Source organism: Talpa occidentalis, unplaced genomic scaffold (assembly GCF_014898055.3).
Source record: "Talpa occidentalis isolate TD23 unplaced genomic scaffold, MPIMG_talOcc4v2.1 talOcc4.17, whole genome shotgun sequence".
NCBI classification, from domain to species: Eukaryota; Metazoa; Chordata; class Mammalia; order Eulipotyphla; family Talpidae; genus Talpa; species Talpa occidentalis.
The window spans coordinates 53928520-53949126 of NW_023601754.1; the positions used below are offsets into that span (position 1 = coordinate 53928520).

Consider the following 20607-nt stretch of genomic DNA (forward strand, 5'->3'; position numbering starts at 1 on the left):
GACCCGCAGCGCCGCGGGGGCGCCCGGGCACCGGGGAAACTGAGGCGCGGCGCGGGGGGGCGGCCCGGAGGCCGCGTCGGGGCGGGGAGCCGGGAGCCCCCGGCCAGAACACCTGTCCTCACCTGCCGAGGCGCCGACGGCCGACCGCGAGCCGGGGCGGGGCGGGCGCGCGGCCGGAGCCGCGGGGCTTGGGCGGCCGCGTTTCGCCAGACGGAGGCCCGCGAACACGGGCTCGTCCAGGTTTGCTTCCAGGCTGCTGGGGGAGACGCGGCCCCCGGGATCATGCCGCAGGTCAGCAGCAGCCGCAGGCCCGATGCACCCCACGCGCGCCCCGACGCCGCGCGAGACCCCGCAGAGCTGGCAGCGCTGCCCCCACCCTCCCGCCCAGGAGGCCGCGGTGGAGCCCGAGGCCCAGGGGCAGACGCGCTGCTGCGGCTACGAAGCAGGGGTGCCCTTGGGCAGCTCTAATATAACCTGTCCCTCCGGCCACCTGCCCTCTGGGTGGGAGCAGGACTCACCTGCCCGAGGTGCCGGAGCACAGCGGCGAGCCCCGGAACAGCCAGGTATTCCGGGCACGGGCACACGCTCTTCTCCAGGGGGTTTCTCTTCGGGAAGGCGACAGGAAGATGCCCGCTTCAAACAAACAGCAAGCAAATACCATTACCAGATGGGGAGGGCGGTGTGGGGCCGCACCGGGACGGGGTCTGACTTTGGGAGGCGGGATTTTCCAGCCACCACCAAGGGACTGGTGCCAGGGGAGAGCAGGGGTACAGCATCAAGGCCCTGGGGCGGGACCAACCTGGCTATAGACCTGTGGGGGCAGAGGCTGGGGTGGGCGGCACGAGGCGAAATCAGCTCTGCCGGCCAGTATCAGACTTGGAAAAGGGGTCAAAATTTTATCCCAAGAACAATGGAAAGGCCCTGTGGGGATTTAAGTAGCAGAAATCCTTGCCGATCCCTCTCTCACGCCCTCCGCCCAGGAGCACATCCTGTGCCTCTACTTTCAGAACAGAAGCAGGCTCCTGCTCTTCCCTTCCCGCCACTTCTGCATCGCCCTGTGTAACCACCTCTCATTCCCTGAAGTGTCTCCCAATTCCAACCCTGAACCCCTTCAGCCTGACCTCACGATATCATGGGGGAGCCTGTTTAAACAGGTACTCGGCTCAAGAATCCGCTATGGCGCCTGTCTCAGAATAGAAGCCAAAGGCCTGATCTGGCCATGCGGCTCCTTTTACCCCCCTGCCTCCTCAAGGACTCGCCCACCCCTCTCCCTCACTGTGCTGTAGCCACCGTGACCTTCTCATGGTCCTCAAACACAGCAGGCACATTCCTGCCTCAGGACCTTTGCACCTGCTGTTGGCACTCACACCCCCATTGTCACAGCTTCAGCCTCTCGCTCAGGCCTTCCCTCAGTGCCTTTGAAAACTGCAGCCCCCCACCTTCCCCCCCCCCACACACACACCCACACACACATGCTCATGCACTTCCTTCTCCACTTCCTTGCTTTGCTTTTCTCCTTTGCACTGATGGACACAGACTGGGTATTATCATTCCGCCGTTTGCTAGAATGGAAGCCACAAGCAGAGAGATTTTCATTTCTCTTGTTCCTTGTGTGTTCCCCCGAGCTTAGACCAGAGACTGGCACACAGTCGGTACACAATGAAAGTTTGTTGATTCAACAAATGACATGGTAAGATTGGATCTACAATGATAAAGGGAGCTCTGGCTGCTGGGTGGGGCAGGGGTGTCAAGAGGGAAGAGGAGCTGGGAGGGTGGTAGCAGCCAGGAGAGATGGAAGCTTGGACTGAGGGCACGGGGAGGGGGGGGCAGCTCCTGAATGGGGAGAAAGGGCTGGAGCCAGGTCCTTCAAAAGAAGCTAGGGGCGCCGGCTGTGGGGTGAAGGGGGCACTGATCACAGCAGACAGTCCCAAGTTCAAAGTTTCTAAGTTCAAAAGCCTAAAGACCTTACAGCCAGTCGTGCAAATAATTTTTTTTAAAGATTTATTTTTATACAAGAGCTGGGGTACAGGCCAGAGGTAGGGGCCGTGAGAGGATTCACCAGAGACAGAGTGGGGGAGCAGAACAGGCAGACAACAGAAATCCACTGCTGAGGGGAGCAGCGGGCACGACAGGAGAGGTCTGCCACACCATGTGGGTGTAGGGATTGAACAAGCACTGCAGAGGCTGCAGACAGCTTCACAGCGTGGCGTTCAATCCGCTGTGCCACTGGGGAGGCCCGCAAATAATTTTTTAACTTACTTATTTTTGCATAGAAGAACTGGGGTGCAGGCCAGAGGTGCGGGAGGTGAGAGGATTCACCAGAGACAGAGTGGGGAACAGAACAGGCAGGTCTACTGACATACACTGCTGAGGGGAGCGGTGGGGAGACAGGAGAGGTCTGCTGCACCATGAGGGTCAGCTCCCTGGCCAGGGATCTGGCCATACTGGTGATAGACGCTGAGACTTAACCCCTAGGCTACCAGGGAGGACCTTGTGCAAGTAAAAATCAAAATCAACAAGCAAGGGCCTCCCTGGTGGTGCAAGGGGTTAAGCACCGCACTATGAAGCAATCTGCAGCCTCTGCAGCATGAGTTCGATCCCTGGCCAGCCAGGGAGCAACCCACATGGCATAGCAGACCTCTCCTGTCTCCCCGCTGCTCCCCTCAGCAGTGGATTTCAGTAGATCTGCCTGTTCTGTTCTGCTTCCCACTCTGTCTCTGGTGAATCCTCTCACCTCCCGCACCTCTGGCCTGTACCCTAGCTCTTGCACGCATAAATAAATCTTTTAAAAAATTAATTAATTAATTTGAACTTAAGCAATTGGTATGACCACATTTTAAAAAAAAAAACAACAAGCAACTATAAACATGAGACACACTATGGGGGGGGGTGCAGGGAGTAGGATCAAAACAAAGGGGTGGGAATTGTACGGGGACTATCAGCAAGATGAAAATGCATACATCGTGCAAAAATGAAAAATGATGTAAAAAGTATGTAAAATTTTAAAAATGGGAAAAAAGAAAGGAAAATGAAGCGAGAATATAAACAGAACTGGGGTTCTTATTCCCAAGGAGGGAGGTGGAAAGCTTCACTTTCAGAAAGGGAGGCTCGTGATACAGAGAAGACCATTAAGTTGGGTGGCGAGGTGGGAGGCAGCTTCTGGGGTGTCCGAGGATACCGGTGCTGGCTTTTGGGATGTCCATCATGGAGGGGGCCCCAGACACCCCCAGAGAGGGAAGGGGCCGTGCCCCAGGCCGCAGGGCATGGGGGCAGGATCCCAGCTTGCTCCAGTCAGAACTTAGAGAAAAACTGCTGGCAAAGGATAAATGAGAACTGATGCCTGCTTTGTTCCTGGGACGCTGACATGACGAGGACAGGTGTTTTTAGACCCTTCACTAATGCAAGAAGCAACCAGAGAACGTGCTAAGCCTCCTCTTGCCGGAAGTCTTCCCGGCAGGGCCCAGCATGCACCCAGCCTCCCAGCCTCGCCTTGGGCACACGCCACCCCCACCCGCCGTTCCCGCCCCAAGTGCAGGTCCCACCCCACTGAAGGGACAGGTGCTGACCGCTGGGGTCAGACGTGTGCCTGGACTGAGCCTCGAGCACCTTCCCAAGGGCAGCCGGCGGAGGCGCCGGCACAGGGAGAGCGGAGGGGCCGGGCAGAGGATGCCGGGGCAGGGAGGGTGGGCCAGCTCTGCAGGGCCCTGGCCGGCCCCCTCCTCTAAGTGCCGCGGAGGAGGCCTCTGAGGGCCAAAGCAAGGGACTGGATCCCCCGTCACAGAATCTCCCCGCTCCTGTGCAGGAACTGCCCGGGGCCGGAGGCCAGCTGAAGGGCCACCGCAGAGGTCCAAGTTCAAGACGGTGGTGGCCAGGAGGGTGTGAGGCGGCTGGCGTCGGGACCTCCGGAGGGGAGATCCGTCGAGGGGGCAATGTCCAGGCCAGGAGAAGGAAGTGTTGAGCAGGTGCAGGTGATCAGAAGGGTGAGGCCTGAGGTGTGGCACTGCCTGGAGCTTGTCTCGCTGAGGTCCTGGAGATGCCCCAGGGCAGAGCTGAGGGACAGGGCCTGGGGCTTCGGGAGAAGGGCTGGGCTGGCCTAGAAACGTGGGGATCCCCCGTTTCGGGACGTGATCCTGGAGGAGCACTGTACAGAATGAGGCTCACGTGGGGCCCAGAGCTGGAGACGCAGGAGAGGGGCCTCCCAAGCCAGGGGAGACAGTGAGTGAAAGGGGGGTGGGAGAGGAGATGTGTCCACTGGACCTAGAGGGCAGCCAGGCACGCTGGCTTGAGGAAAACCCACTGGACACGGGTGGAGACTGGCTTGGACCTGGCTCTGACCAAGGGCAGCAGCTCGGCCCACCCTGAGGTGAGCCTGCAGGGCCCTGCCCCTGTGTGGAAACCTGGTGGCTGCTACCGGCCCCTGGTCACTCAGGTTCCATGAAGTCCTTGGTCACTCCCGGTCCCAGGAAGAATGTCGGCGGACCGGCCATCCCAGGTCCGGTTTATTGACCAAAACTGAGTTCTGTGAAGTCTCAGCTCCCGCGCTGCCAGCGCCAAGGGGCTACGGGCAGGAAGCCACGGGGCAAGGGGTCAGCACGGCCTCTGCTCTTCTCCGGCTGGGGCTGGGGGCAGGGAGGGACACGGGGGTGGACGTGCAGGATGGCCGGTGCCCTGAGACTCAGCCCCGGGGCCCTGTGGGCCTGGGGACTCCGTCCTTTCTCCCCCAGGCTAGGTGGACACTTTGGCTGGGTCCCAGGGGCTCCTGGCCTCCGGGACACGCGCGTTCGCCCCGTCATCCCAGCACGGCCGCCTGCCAGCTCCATGGCCACGGCCTTGGCCTCTGATCTATCAGACGGAGAACAAGCAGCAGGCCCACATGTGGTCCCCCCAACCCCAGACACCGGGGGTTCCTCAAAGCTCCTCTGCCTGCCTGGAGATAAAGGGGCTCATCCCTGGCAGGTAGGGTGAGGGGGGCTGGCGCAGGCTCCCCTCTGCGCGGGGTCTGGGATGAAGAGCAGCACCTCCTGGATTTCACTTGACTTTACTGAAACTCACAGACGCTGCGTTTCTACCAGACCCTCCAGCAGAAGAGCCGCTTGGCATTTTTTAGCAGTAAAATGCTTTTTTTTTTTAAAGATTTATTTATTTATTTATTTGTCCAAGCACTGGGTACAGTCAGAAGCGCGGGAAGGTGAGAGAATTCACCAGAGCCAGAGCGGGGAGCAGAGCAGGCAGAAGGACCGAAGGACACTGCTGAGGGGAGCAGCGGGCGGCAGGAGAGGTCTGAGCGCCTTGTGGGACCCTCGCCCGGTGGCCGGGGAGCAGCCGGGGATTGAACTGGCGCTGCAGAGGCTGCGGGCAGCGTGTGCCGGGCGGTGTGCCGTGTGCCGGGCGGTGGCGGCAGACCCGAGGGATCCCGGTGGACCCCCCCCCACCACTTCAAAGCCGAAAGCCCCCCTCAACACATCGATGCCGTTTGAAAGAGAAGCGGAGGGGTTTTTCCAGATGAAAAGAGATTTCCTGACTGATCCTATCCTGCTTAAAAAATAACTGGTGCTGGGCCTCCCCGGTGGCGCAGCGGTTGAGCGCTGGGTTGCGAAGATGCCCGCAGCCTCTGCAGCGCCGGTTCGATCCCCGGCTGCTCCCGGCCACCAGAGGAGGGTCCCGCATGGCGCGCAGACCTCTCCTGCCGCCCGCTGCTCCCCTCAGCAGTGTCCTTCGGTCCTTCTGCCTGCTCTGCTCCCGCTCTGGCTCTGGTGAGTTCTCTCGCCCTCCCGTGCTTCTGACTGTACCCAGTGCTTGTGTAAATAAATAAAAATAAAATAAAATAAATCTTTAAAAAAAAAAATAAATAACTGGTGCTACTGAGAATTACGAGGGCGTATTTATTGTGACGGAGGTGACAGGGTTTACACAATGTCTATGCAGCTCTGGGTTACCAGCCCACACCCACCACCAGGCCCCCCCACCGCCCACGGGGCCCCCCACTTCCAGCTCTACTCTCGTTCCGCTCATATTTATGCGGGAGAATGTTCTTGGGAATCTCCACCAAGGCATTTAGTGGGGGGGGCGGTAATGCAGCGGCCTGCAGCCTGCAGTGTATTTTGGGCGAATGTGGCAAAACCGTCACACATTCGGAGCGCAGGTTATAAGACGGCGGCTGCTCGCGGGACCATCAGCCCCCGGCTGCGGGTGACGGGCCATCCTTCCCGATGGATCAGTCACCTTCATAAGACAGGAAGGGGGCGCCCTCAGAACTTTCTGGACTCTTCTGAGTTCTGTGCAGGGTGTCAGAGGAGACCCAGCCAAGACCCTGACCCAGGACCCCTAAAGGGTTTGGGGGTCACCCAAGAGCCTGGACTCGGGCTTTGGGCTATTTTGGGAGGATTTGCGTTCCCAGGTGGGAGTGGGCTTCACGGAGTAGGTGGCCTGTGGGGAGCAAGTGAGATGGAGAGGGGGCCCCCAAATCCTGGCAGGTTGGCGCCTACGATTTTGTCCTACTAGATAAATCTGAGGCAGCAAGTCCCTCTTTGCTTCACCCGTAAGAAGAGAGCCTGTGCTCAGAGCAGGCCTGGCACCTGCCCAAGGCCACACAGCTGGAATTTTAGCCCAGTCTCCTGGCCCTGCCAGGCTAATCCTCTCTGCTGCCTGGAATTAACCATCTCTCCTTCCCACACCCGCCCCCTACCCACAGCCCTCCTGCCCCATCGAGTTCAAGTCAGCCCCCCACCATCCCGCCTTCTAGCTCCACCAGCCAAGCTTGTAAACATAGCGAGATCCTCCCTCCTTACAAAAGTATGGCCATAAACCCAACTGGTCTGACCCAGTAACCCGGCTCCCGGAAGCTACCCGAGGGATGCAGGAGACACGCGATCCAAGAGATGTGTGCGGCCGTGTCACCGCAGTGCTGCTTACAACAGCCCACTCTGGAAACAACCTAAGTGCCCAGGGACAGGGGAGGGGATAAAGAAGGCATGTGTGGAATATTACTCAGCTGTGAAAAAGGTGAAATCTTGCCATTTGCGATAACATGGATGGAAGGTGAATGAATTTGCTTGTGTGGAATATAAAGAAACAAAACAAAGGAACAGGCAGAACAGACCCCACTGGGCTGTGGTGGGGGAGTATGGGTGCCTGGGTGGGGCAGCCACCGGCTTCTCGCCGCTCCCTGCGCCAGGGGCCGAGGGCCGGGTTCTCGCGCCCGCGCCCCGCTAGCTCAAGGAACCCCCGACAGCTCTCCCGGGAGGGGCTCCCAGAGGCTCACCCGGGCCGGGCACACGGAGCCCCGGCGCGGGTCGGGAGACCTGACTGAGCTGCCTCGGCGCGCCGGGGCGAGCGGCCGCGCCCGCAGGGCCTCCTCCCGCGCGCCGCCTCCGTTCCCGGCCAGAGGAAGCGGGGAGACCGGGGCTCCGGGGTCCTCGGCCGCGGCCCCGTCCTCGCGCCCGCAGGGAGCCGCGCGGCCACCGGGGGCAGCAGCGCCCGCCCGGCCCGGCGCGTCTGCGCGGGCCCCGCCGAGCCGGGCGCCCGGGAGCGAAGGGCGGGGCGTCCCGGGGCCCCGACGCCGGCCGGCCTGCCGCGGACCCCGGGGCGGCCACGTCCAGTCTGGGCCGGCGGGGTCGGTGGTCGGCGGAGAGCTCCGGCTGCTGCAGGCGCAGGCGCCCGGCCGGCTGCCCCCGCGGTCCCCGAGCCCGGGCAGTGCCGGCTCGGGCGCCGCCGGGCCTCCCAGGGTCCGGCAGACGGGCCAAGGGAGCCGGAGCCCTCGGGGGCCTCTCAGGCTTTTCCCGAGCTGTTACATGCAGAGCAGCAGCCAGGCGCAGGCAGGCAGGGGTGCGGGGGGGGGGGGCCAGAGGCGCCGCCTCCAAGCCCCTCTTCACTCTGGGCTTCTCTGGCTTCTTTCTCCCCTTCCCGCTCCTGCTTCTGCTTCTCTTGAAGACTGTCTCAGCACCCCCAGGGCCCGCAGAAGTTAACAACACAGCAGTGCAACAACTGCGGGCGCCCCATCAGGCAGGGCAATCCTAATGGTGGGAGGGCAGAAAAGCCTGAAAATCATTTACCCTACACCCGGTCAACCCCCCCCCCCCCCCCCCCGCACCGTGGGTTCACAGGGAGGGCCTGGCCAGCACTGGGGCCTAAGCGGCGGCCCACCCGTCTAGACTTCTCCCCATTTTGTGATGAGGAAACTGAGGTTCACAGAGGCTGAGCACCTGGCCAGGGCGTACCTGAGTCAGCCTCGGAGCCCAAGCTGGAGCGGAGGACCTGGGATTTGCAGCTGGGGCTCTGCCCTCCGCCTCCTGCGCAAACCCCAGAATCCTGCCTTTGTCACCTGCGCAGCTTTGCAGCGGTCAGGAGTGTTAGCTCCCTCCCAGCTCCCCCACCAGGCAGGGCTGTGGTGGCAGTGGGGCTGCCGTCCCCTCCCCACTTGCCCCTTCAGGTGGGCCCTGTGGCCTGGAAAGAAAAGCTCTAGAAACATTTCCACTAGGAGCCTATTCTGCCCCTTTCCTTGTAGCTCAGCACCTCAGCCAGGGCAAGTCCACCGCCGGGAGGAGGATGTAGTCAGGATCTGCCCCCACCCACCCCTCGCAGTCCCAGGGGACTGAAGCATGTGCACGTGCTCTCTCTCTCTCTCTCTCTCTCTATATATATATATATATATATAAGATTTATTTCTTAATGCATAGAAGAACTGGGGTACAGGTGGGGGTGGTGAGAGGATTCACCAGAGACAGAGTGGGGGAGCAGAACAGGCAGATTGACTCAAACACACTGCTGAGCGGAGCAGCAGGGGGTCAGGAGAGGTCAGATGTGGGTAGATCCCTGGCCAGGGATCGAACTAGTGCTGCAGTGGCTCTGGATTGCCTCATAGGTACCATCTTAACCCCTTGTGCTGCCAGGGAGGCCCTATTTCTCAGTTTTAACACACAGATGATACTCATGATTCATGGATTCCATATTTGCAAATTCACCTCTAGCTAAAATGCCAGGTGAGTCCAACAAGACTCTACTCTTTTTGTAATATTTTATCTTTTAAGATTTATTTAATTATACATACAAGAACTGGGGTACAGGCCAGAGATGCCGGGGGTGGGGTGGTAAGAGGATTCACCAGAGACAGAGTGGGGAACAGAACAGGCAGATTGACCGAAGTACACTGCTGAGGGGAGCAGCGGGCAAGTCAGGAGAGGTCTGCTGCGCCATGTGGGTAGCTCCCTGGCCGGCGGGGGGATCAAACACATGCTGCAGAGGCTGCGGTTTGCTTCATAGTGCGGTGCTTAACCCCTTGCGCCACCAGGGAGGCCCCTGTTTCAGCTCATTCTGGAAACAAGTGTCCTTTCACACTTAGTGCCATATTTTTTAATTTTTGTGCTTTTTGGAAAGTGATTTTAGTGTGTTTAAAAATGGTCCCCATGCACAGCACCCAAGTTCCTGAGGACAAGAAGACTATGATGCGTGTGGAAAGAACACCCGTGTTAGATGTGTATCCTCCAGGCATGAGTTATAATGTTGTTAGCGGGGAGTTCAATGATAACTAGTGATACATATCAAACAAGGTGCTTTGAATAGAAACACACGTAAGATTATACATTGATCAGTTGATAAAATATAACCAAAGGCTTAGAGAAACATTTTTTTTATCCCTACGAATAAGGGTTTCGTATCCACCTTGTGTGTGCTCGTAGACTTTATGAAACACAGCTATGGGGAGGACTGAGCATAGACAGAGGCATAAAGAGTCTCAGTCTCTTGCCTGCTGTCACTTGACTGAAAAGGGAAGGCGTCAGGACTAGAAGCCAGGCAGTTACTCAGGAGCCTCGACTCCCACATTTGGAATCCAGCGTGACCTTGTGTTTAAACAACACTGTAATTGGATGGCTGGAGGGCCAAGTTCTGAGTTTGTTATTTAGCAGGTATTAACTGTATTCCAATAAAACTTTATTTACAAAAGCACAGGTGTCCAACAGACGCCCCCTACCACAGTAAACTCTTCCAGGAGGCTCTGTCTTATCTTTGTAATTTCATCTCTACCAGTAATAATTGCCCTGATTTTACCAAAGAAGGAATGAAGACACAAAGAGACACTGACACTGACTTTTTTTGGAAAAGACTTATTTATTCATGCATACAAGAACCGGGGACAGGCCAGATGTGCGGGAGGGTGAGAGGATTCACCAGAGACAGAGCGCAGAGCAGAGCAGGCAGGTGGACCGAAACACACTGCTGAGGGGACCAGAGGGCGAGACAGGAGAGGTCTGCAGCGCCATGTGGGTATCTCCCTGGCCGGCTGGCTTCGAACCCGTGCTTTAGAGGCTGCGGACAGCTTCACAGCTTTGTGCCCAGCTCCCTGCGCCACGAGGGAGGCCCCACACGCTGATTTTGCGGCAGGGAGGCCCAGACCTACAACGGACGGACGGCTCAGATGTCGGCTACCGGGAAAAAGCAAACACAAAGCAAGGGCGCTTGTCTCCGCAAACGCGCGCCGCGGAGGGTAAGGCCCACCGCCTGGATCCCGGGACTCGCGGCGTGACCCCCCCAACTGCGTTCCAGGCGCTCGGGCGGCTCGCGCGGCTCGGCGAGGCCCGCCCTGAAGCGCGGCCGTCCGCGTCGGGTTTAGTTTCGAGCCCGCGACACGGCGAGGCCCGGGAGGCCGGGAGGGCCTGACGCGAACGGGGATCCTGCCGCGGAACGAGGGGCGTGCGGAGCCGTTTCTGAAGAAGCCCAAGCCCCGCGCCCCCTCCCCGCGCCCCGCTGCTCTCCGCGGCGCACAGGGGGGGGTCACTTCGCGAGCCCCGGCCCGAGGCGAAGCGCCCCCGCGCCCCGACGGCTGGGCCGGCGCGCCGTCGGGGCGCAGGGGCGACACGGCCGCTTCCGGCCGCCCTGGCCGCCCCGCCCACGGGGGCGGGCCCTGCGCTCGCCCCGCCCCTCGCTTCCGGCGCGAGGCCGCGCCCGGGCGCCCGTGACGTCACTTCCGGGGCGGCGGGCGGGGCCCGAGCTGGGGCCGCTGCCCTGAGTCTCGGCCGCCCGCGGGCCACGTCCCCACGCCGGGCCGCGGGCGCCTCTCGGGTCCGAGGGCCGCCGGCCGCCGCGGGCCTGCCTCGCCCGGTAAGGGGCGCGCTGCCGCCCGGGGCGCGGTTGTCACGGCCGCCTGCACCCGCTGGGGCCGGAGAGGAGGGAGGTGGGGCAGGAGCGGGGTGAAGGGCAGCAGAGGCTGGAGGGGTTGAGGGGGACGGGAAGGGGCGTGAGAAAAGATGGGGACACCGTGCAAGACGTGGAGGAGGGGAGGTGGGGAACAGGAGGCGACAGGAAAGAACTGAGGGAGCCCTGTGGGGGAACCTAAGAACTTGGGGCTCCCTGGAGGGCAGGAAGGGGCTGAAGGGCACCCCAGACCTGGGAGAGACGAGGCCCCGGGGGGTTCCCCTCTGGAAGCACAGCCGGGGGCAGTTGGGACACTCCTGAGTGGGTGGGAACTAAAGGGCTTAGCAGGCGAGGCCGGGACCAGACTGCGCCCCAGGTAGTATTGCCCTCTAAGAGAGAGGTGGCCCTTTAGGGGACACAGGTCGCCCTCCCCCCCGGGCTGCTTTGCCTGGGAGGGACGCGTGCATGTCCAGCTACCTGTCTACCTCCGCCGTGTGCGTCTGAGTGGCTGCTTAGCGTGCACGCTTACCTGGGAGACAGAAAGGAGTCGCCGTCCAGGCGGTTTGCCATAAACCTGTGCTCGGAAACCTGCCGGGAACACCGTGCAGCAGAGCGAAGGAAGCATCCCAGGCCCTAAAATTCCAATGAAATTGTCAAGGAGAGCATTTAAAATGCTCAGTTTCCACGCATGTGTTAGACTTGCCTAGTGGACAAAGGAATATCAAATTGACCCACAATGACAGCAAAAACTAGGTCCATATCAGTATTGAGCGGTGATACCCAAACCTCTAGGAACCCAGAAGCTGGCAAAGTAGTTAAGACAATAGCCAGCATTCCAGGTGCCCGTCTGCCACCCAGACACATCCTTTGGACCACAGTGCAGTGTGTACACAAAGCCACATCTGTGTTCCTTGGACTTTGCTGTCAAAGGTCGGCCAGGTGACGTGTCAAGATCAAGGAGCGGGGCCACCTATGTTTGCTTCCACAGTCCCTTCTCCAGCTGCGGCAGGGACCACGGCCACGTCACTGCTCGCAAATCAGTAAGGGTGGTGTGGTGGCATGTAGACGTGGCCCTTGCACGCCCTCACTGAGCCTGGGGATTACTTGTGTCGGATGTTAGAAACCTGCCTAAGCCAGAAAATGGAGTGAAGGAACTGGGAGTCTGATTTCATGTAACTTACACAGCACCTTGCTATGATTAGAAAAGAATCAGGAAGTTGACGCCCACACCACAATCTGGGGGTGCCTTCCTGGGAGGGGGTGATTCAAGGGGATACTGCCCCTTCCCAGCAGAACTTGTGAGAAACTGACCCCAGAGTCAGGGGCTCCCCACACTAGACTAACCCCCATTTTTCTCCTCTGCTGGCCCAAATACCCTAACTGTAATTCTTGTTTATTTCCCTGTGCCTTGGGGTCTCTTTCCTTGCCATCTGCCATGGTCTGACACCTTGGTCTCCCCACCTTGGACTCCCCAGTCTCCCTGCACCAGCCAATGGTCAATAACTACACTGGTCAAACCCTCATGCAAGGCTCCTGGTGGTGGCCTTTGTAGGAGAAGTGATGATTTTAAATCTTGTTAATGGGGTGTCAATTGGGATGTAACTTAGATTCACACAGGGCCCCACAAGTGCTGTTGGAAAGTGGGGGCAGGACCATACCAGAGAGATGAAGTCACAGCCCGAAGGCCAATTCCTCTTTCCGTGGGAGTGATCACCCGCCCCACTGGCTGGGAGTGGATAAGCAGAGCTGGGATCCAGCAGAAGTTTCCCAAGAACCTGGGGGTTTCCTGAGATGGCCTCCTAGAGACGCCTCATGTGTGCCCGGCTTTCTGTCTGCAGCCGTGTGGGCTTGCCTTGTGCACGTGTACACATGAGGCCGTGTGCAAGCACATGTGACTACACTGGAGCGTGGCTGCTGGGTGTGTACATGTGGGGGCATGTGAGGGGCCCAGGTGGCTGCAGACGTCAGCACCCACAACACCAGCCCCTGGCCGTGGCTGGGAGCCGCTGCTCTAACCTCCTCCTGGGTTTACTTTAAATAATCAACAAAGGGGATGGTCTGTGCTGGCGGTGCCCTCCCGTCGCCTTCCCTCCGGGCTGCTGAAGCTGAGGTCGGTGCCTAGAGGCTGAAGTCAGGCAGGTGCACTGAGTTACTGAACGTGCCTGTGAGGCCGTCTCGGGTTGTGTGGCTGCTGCTGGTCTGTCATCAGAGCATTTCAGAAGGGCTTTTAACAACGGGACACGTGCTCGTAAAACACATGTGGAACCCGCAGGGCCTCCTCCTGTGGGCAATGCGTGTCCTCCCAGGCCCCTGGACGACGTCTTTTTAACCAGAGCTGGGGTGGCGGCGAGGCGCGATGCGACTACCTTTCGTGCTTCCCAGGACCGGCAGATGTGTCATTTTTCACAGCTGCATAGTGTGTTTTCTACGGATGGGACCATCCTGAACAGACCTTTCAGGGGGTTCCCACTGTCAGCAGTGCCGTGGGGGGCCCCTCATGGCTGTCTGCATCCAGATGCGTCCATCTGCTCCCTGAGAGGAAACCAGGGTGTCCCCAGCGCTGCTACGTGGAGTGCCCCCGCCCTGTGCCGTGCCTGTCCTGACGCCCGCTCTCTCTCGCACCTTAGATGTGTCCCTCAGCGGAGTGGAGCAGGGCCCCACATGCGCCACACAGTATGCCATGGCCTGGGCGGGCCCCTCCCAGCCCTCACCTCCTGCAGAGCCAGCTCTCGGTGCCAAACCCACAGCTCTCCCTGGAGGAAGACGCCCTGGCCTGGGAGTGCAGCCTGGGCAGCGGCCTCTGGTGAGTGTCGAGGGTCCTGCAGGCCCGGCGCCTGCTGGGTGACAGGCCAGGGAGGGCCAAGGAGAAGAGCCGGGGCTTCGGGTGTATGGGGCCTCCCCTGCAGACACCCTTCTTCTGAGGACATGGAGCATCCACGGGCGGCCCCTCAGCCCTCTGTAGCTGAGATGCAGCTGCAGTCAGCACAGGAGGCTCTTGCGCCTTCAGGAGCCTCGTGCACAGAGGGTGCTCGCGCTCCGATGCAGGGCGGGGCCTCTCAGCAGAGGCGCCACGGGAGGAGACCCAGTAGAGGCCGCCCCCCCTGGGGGCTGAGCCACGTGGGTTCAGGGCAGGCACTGTGGGAAGCGGAAGCCCCTCTGCTTGGGGAGCCGCCCTCCTGGCCTGCAGCTGCCCTGTGGCTCGCTGACCGGGAGCAGGCCCTGCTGCCGGCGAGTTTTCTGGGGACTCGGCCTCGCCCGAGCCACAGTCTTGTGTTGCTGCGATGGGCCGCGGGGCCCATAGTCCGAGATCACACTCGCTGGCTCTGTCAGGGAGTCGGCCAGCACTGCCCTTGAGGTTTGGGGTGCGGGAGCAGCGGGAGGCCTTCAGGCTTGGGCGGCATTCAGGGAGCTCCTGTCTCCTTATCTCAGCAGCAGAGCCAGACCCAGGGCCACCCAGGCTGGGCTTGGCGGCCTTCAGATAATGCCGTATCTGTGGGGGCCCAGCTGCACGGCTGGGGGCGTCTGCGTGCAGGAGCCCGGCCCCTCCCTCTCCCCTCAGTGACAGTGTCCGTTGTCCTCCCTCCACGCTCCCGCTTGTTCCGTCAGAACAAAGACTGGTTTGCGCTCCAGATGCAGCCTGTGGTCTGCGGGGCTGGGGAGCTTTTCCAGCCCGTCTTCTCCCGGGAGCCCGAGCACCGTGGGCAGCCCTGGAGGACGAGGACACCTTGGACGTGAAGTCTGCTTCTCGGGAAGGGTCAGCGCGCGCCGGCTATGCCGGCCCCCACGGAACAGGTGTGGGCAGGGCCTCCTCCCGCGCACCCCCTCCCGCTGACCACAGGAGGCAGCAAGCCCAGGGTACCCTCCCCCGGCAGCCCCCATGCACGCCACACTCTCCAAAACTCCAGTTTTGGGATGTTTGGGGTAACCCCTGCAGGGGCAGGCTGGCGGCAAGGCCCAGCTCGGGCACCAGCAGCGCCATGTGCCCAGTGGGGTGGGATCACAGGAGCAAGCCGGGGCGCTCACCATGGAGGCTGCCTCCACCATGACACGGAGCTTTGGGGTATCTTGGGCAGCAGGGGTTTTAGCAGTGGGAGGTAGCAGGTGGGTCAGGACCATGACGGGAGGATTCGTTTGTGACTTTTAGGGCTGATGGGGGGGACAGTGAGGCTACCCGGCTCCCCACGAGCCGCCTGGCTACAGGGCCCCCAGAGATTGCATGCTGGGTGGGGAGTTGGCTGGTCCCTTAAGGGCACCCTTCCTCATCGTTCGGGGGAGTTTGAGAGTTGAGGGCCCCGTGGGGAGACAAGCCTGGGGGTTTCCGGCAGGACTGACTCTGGAGGCTCCCTGTACCCCAGTCTACCACCTACCCTCAGCATCCACCGGGCCTGTGTTCTGCTGACCCTGTGCCTGGGACTATGACCAAGGGGACCAGGCTGTTGGCCCGAGGGCGTGGGCATGGCAGGCAGCTGTGGCCCTCGGTGGTCAGGCAGGGCTGCGGGCAGCGGGGATGCGCCCAGGACCCACCCATGAAGTGATGGAAGGCTTGGGGCCAGCTGGCCTCTCGGCTCCTGAAGCCAGGGGTCCCCACCTGCTGGCACCCAGCGGGGACCTGGATGAGTGTGGGGTCCTCTGTGTACTTGATTAAGTGGCTCTAGCTAGGCCCAGGCCTGTTCCTGCTGAGGCTCAGCCACTGGCCTCCAGAAGTTTCTAGTCACACGCTCTCCCTCACAGTGGTGAGGGAGAAGATTCTGGTGGTCAGAAGATTTTGGCACCGTGAAAGTGGCCAAGTCTTGTCCCATTGCTTCCCTCTGAGCTTCAGGGTAGGAAAGTGCGCACTTGTAGAGGTTGAGACTCGTAGAGAAGTCGGGTCCAGAGTGCCTTAAGCCCCCCAGTGCTGCACCCCATGCTCTTCCTGGGCTGATGCGCTGGGCGGTTTTGCAGCCAGACCCCGTGGGGCCTCCACGGCAGGCACACCGCTGAGCGTGGGCCCCGGGCGAGGCCTTGTGGCTCTGACCAGTTGCCTTTTTTCTTGACCACAGATCCCTGGGCCAGGCAGCAGGAACGTGCTAGCAGCCTGAGGAGAGGCCAGCAGGGCACTGTGGGGACAGCCCAGCCTTGCGCCCAGCCCTCCTGCAAGATGTGGACAGCCCTCATGCTGCTGTGGGTGCCCACCTTGTCCTCGTCCTTGTCTGCAAACCAAGTGGCACCCCCTGATCCACGTAAGTCAGAAAGTCAGTGACTACTGGACACCCCCAGTGGCCCCAAGTGTTAGGGTGACCATGTACCTGGCAGCAGGTCAGGGCCAGGGTGCCCCTGAGTCCACTGGGCAGGTAGTGGGCTGAGCCTCCCAGGGTCAGCGTGGGTGGGGAGCCCCCCAGGGCCTGGCCTCTGCCCCTCGCTTGCTTGACCTGTGACATTTCTATACCTGGTTGTTTTGGGGCTCACCCATCATACCCCAGAGCTCACTACACACTCAGCTCCAGAATTCCCACCACAGACCCGCTCACACAGCCAAGCCCTTCTGCGGTGTGACTCCCTGGGCCACGCCGCGTCCACTGTGTGGGCCTGGGGGTGTCTGTGCTGGTTCCTTACAGCAAGATGTGCCTGTCTTGGGAGGCCTTCGCCCGGCCGGGGCTCAGGGTTGGGTCTAGGAGCGAAGCTCTAAGTCTCCTTGGGCTGGGGCCTCAGAGAGGGCAGAGAAGTTTTAGAATCAAAGTGCCAGGTGCCCCCCGAGGGCAGCAGGCTGGACGTGCAGGGAGAAGGCTGCTGAGGAAGGAGGGCTGAGCTGCCCAGGCCAGCACCGGCAGCTGAGTAACCCACGTCTGCTGTCCAGCGCGGCTGACTTTCTCTCCCTTTCTGACTCTCAGGGCACTTAGTCAACGAAACACTAAGGGCTGTCAATAAAACGTCTGAGGCTGTGACTGTGGCGACACCTCCTCCTGTCATGCTGACCACTGGACCCTTAGTCACCAGCCCCAGCTCCTCTGTTGGCACCACGGGGAGGACACCTGGGACAAAGGGGAGCACTGCAGCCACGGCCCACGGAGCCCCCGAGCGCACAGCCTCCCCAGCATCCACACAGCAGGCCTCGTCCTCCACCGCTGCCACCAGTGGCCCCACTGAGGGGTCACAGCAGGCCCTGTCCTCTACCACTGCCCCCAGCGGCCCCACCAACGGGTCACGGCAGGCCCTGCCCTCTACCGCTGCCCCCAGCGGCCCTGCCGAGGGGTCACCTGGCAGCACGTTGCCCAGTGCAGTAGCTCCCACCACACCAGCCACGGGCGCCCCGGCCACATCTAGTGCCCAAACAGTGACGGCCAGCCTAGAGGGCACACACGTTCCTCCCAAGAACACACCCGGCCACCCCACAGTCAACTCCACACGCCCCACGAGTGCCCACACACCGAGCTCGGCCTCACCATCCACACACGGCCTCACCGTCGACTCGCCCACTACCCGACCTGTGGCCAACAGGACGAGTGAGCCTATGTCCACCCCCACAAACACAACCCTAGTGCCCACCCCCACAGTGAGGACCACTACCGGGACACAGGCCGGAGGGCTGGCAGCCAGCACAACGCCAGCACGTGCCACCAGCCCCAGCCCCGAGGCGGTGGCCACGTCCCCCACCACGTTGCCAAGCCCTGCGCCGTCCACCCCAGGGGCAGAGGGGCCTGGCACACCCCACACACCGGAGCAGCCAGAGCCAGAGGCCACCACCGGTACCACCTCCACCCCACCAACACCTGGGCACTCAGGGGGTCCTAAGGTGCCAACCACAGACTCGTGCCAGCTCAGCACCCAAGGCCAGTACCTGGTGGTCACCACTGAGCCCCTCAACCAGCCCCCCGTGAACCAGAGCTTCCTCCTGGCGGTGCTCGTGCTCGGGGTGACCCTGTTCATCGCCGTCTTGGTCCTGCTCGCCCTGCAAGCCCACGAGAGCTACAAGAAGAAGGACTACACGCAGGTGGACTATCTCATCAACGGCATGTACGCTGACTCGGAGATGTGAGGGCAGCGCCCCGGCCTCCGAGCCTGCCCAAGTGCTTCCGGACCCTTTTGGTGCAACTTAGGAGACACGCCAGATGCTAAAGGCACTTAATCGCCATCAGATTAACCCCACGGTCACTAGAGTTCTGCGTTTTTCATATTTATTTTTTTAAATGATGCCTCGGACGGCCCAGGCCGGAGCTGCCCAGGGAGCAGCTGGAGCCGGGCCGGAATTAAAGCGATGACCGATCTCTGGTCAGTGTGTCCCATGTCCCATGCATGAGCTGCGGCTCGCGGGGGGCGGGCTTAGCGGTTTCTGGGACTTGCGGCCCCAGGGGCCTGCTTCCCGATGCCCAGGCCCTCCCAGCGCCCCACCCCCACCCCTGGGTGCTATCCCCCAAGACTGCCCGCGCTCACTAGCCTGGAGCCCTTCAGAGGCTGCGCCCTTGGGTGTGAGCAAGGCCTCAGCCTCTGGCTCCACCTCCAGCCCCCTCCCCTCCCCGGAGGTCACTGGCCACTAGCCCCCCTCATTAACACAGCAAGAGACATCCAGGGCTTGGGGGGGCCTGAGCTAGGAAAGATGACCTTGGCCGCGGGAGGCCGCCCTGCACCAGCTGGGCAGGTGCCCCGAGCACGTTGTCTGCCACTCGGGCACTCGCAGGTGAGGCTGCTGCCCACTCGCAGGCACCCCGGGGCAGTGGATGAGGTGGGAGCAGCACAGGAGGAAGGCCTGCGCTCAGGGGAGGTGCCTGGGGGGGCTCAGTCTCCCTCTCCCCATCTCTGGGACTGCAGCCAGGACCACGGGGGCCATGGGAGGAGCGGGGTTCCCCCTGCATGGGGAGGCAGGGGCCAGTGTGGACATAAGAGTCAGGGCGGTTCTGGAAAGGAAGCTGGGCCCTTCGGTGACTTTGCTGCCTCCTCCCCGGGCTGACCTCTGGGGGGACAGTCAGAGCACCGCGATGAACGCCCCTGGCACTGCACAGAAGAGACCCGCTGGGAGCACCGAGGGGCCAGAGGCCTGCCCCTAAGGGGCTCTTTCCTTCACGGGGGAAACCGAGGCGCAGGGAGGGCAAGCTGCTGGCCCAAGGTCACCCCCCAGCCGGCGGCAGGACGGGGTTCACCCTGGGTCCGTCTGTCTGGGCGAACTCGGGCCGCGCTGGGCACAGGCAGCCCCGGAGCAGGACACCGGAGCCGCCCCTGCTTCCCGCGGCCGCCCCCTGGTGGCCGGGCGCGCCTGGCGCCCGGCGGCTTCGCGGGACCCTCCCCGGCTCCCTGGCTCCCCCGGCTCCCCCAGCCCCGGCTCCCCCATGCCCTGCTTCCCCGCCCCCCCTACCCCCATCCCTGCCCCCCTACCCCCATCCCTGCCCACCCCCGCCTACCCCATCCCCTGCCCCCCCCTACTCCATCCCCTGCCCCCCCCACCTACCCCCATCCCCTGCCCCCCCCCCCCTACCCATCCCCTGCCCCCCCCGCCTACCCCATCCCTGCCCCCCCGCCTACTCCCCATCCCTGACACCCCCCCCCCGCCTACCCCATCCCCCGGCCCCCCCCCCGCCTACCCATCCCCGGCCCCCCCCCCGCCTACCCCATCCCTGCGCACCCCCGCTTACCCCCATCCCTGCCCCCCCCTCCGCCGGCCTCCCCCACCCCCGGCCTCCCCTGGCCTGGCCCCCCGCGCCCCCAGCCCGGGGTCTCGCCTGCTGCGGGACAGAACGTTCTGGAGCAGCTCCAGGGCGCGCCCGGGACGCCCCCGCCAGGAGCCAGGCCTGAAGCCGGAGGAGGCAGCGGGCGCCCCAGGGGCGGGTCTCCCGTGCAGAGCGCCCTGCGCGCCCCGCTCCCGGCCCGGCTCAGCCCGCCCGCGCCTGCACACGCGCGGCACACGCGTGCACACGCACAGGCACACAGGCACACGCGGGCACATGGAAGGCACGCGTAGGCACACGCACAGGCGCACACATGGGCACGCTCAGGCACACAGGCACACGCAGGTGCACACGCATGCACAGTCACACGCATGCGCACACACAGGCACGCGCAGGCACACGCAGGTGCACACGCAGGCACACACAGGCACATGCACAGGCACGCGCACACAGGCACACGCAGGTGCACACGCAGGCTCACACAGGCACACGCAGGTGCACACTCAGGCACATGCAGGCACACGTAGGCACGCGCAGGTGCACACGCAGGCGCACACTCAGGCACATGCAGGCACACGCAGGTGCACACGCAGGCGCACACAGACACACAGGCACACGCAGGTGCACACACAGGCACGCGCAAGCGCACACACAGGCACACGCAGGCGCACGCAGGTGCACACGCAGGCGCACACACAGGCACACGCAGGTGCACGCGCAGGCGCACACGCAGGCACACGCAGGTGCACACACAGGCACGCGCAGGTACGCGCAGGCGCACACGCAGGCACACACAGGCACACGCAGGTGCACACACAGGCACACACAGGCACGCGCAGGCACGCGC

The 20607-nt window shown here is 62.2% G+C and overlaps 1 protein-coding gene across 1 annotated transcript; it reads left to right on the top strand.

Annotated features, from left to right (window-relative positions):
• The first annotated feature begins 11035 nt into the window (after positions 1 to 11035).
• Positions 11036 to 18403, top strand: CUNH11orf24 (chromosome unknown C11orf24 homolog). Its single transcript, XM_037517436.2, has 5 exons — positions 11036 to 11094; positions 13755 to 13930; positions 14734 to 14919; positions 16167 to 16346; positions 16995 to 18403. The coding sequence occupies exons 2-5, from the start codon at positions 13789 to 13791 to the stop codon at positions 18137 to 18139; spliced, it is 1653 nt and encodes a 550-aa protein (XP_037373333.1). The 5' UTR covers positions 11036 to 11094; positions 13755 to 13788; the 3' UTR covers positions 18140 to 18403.
• The last annotated feature ends 2204 nt before the right edge of the window (positions 18404 to 20607 follow it).

Coding starts and splice junctions, on each gene's coding strand:
- CUNH11orf24 (XM_037517436.2), top strand. CDS start 13,789: ATGCGCCACACAGTATGCCATGGCCTGGGCGGGCCCCTCCCAGCCCTC. Junction 13,931..14,733: donor AGCCTGGGCAGCGGCCTCTG/GTGAGTGTCGAG, acceptor TTGTTCCGTCAG/AACAAAGACTGGTTTGCGCT. Junction 14,920..16,166: donor TGCCGGCCCCCACGGAACAG/GTGTGGGCAGGG, acceptor TCTTGACCACAG/ATCCCTGGGCCAGGCAGCAG.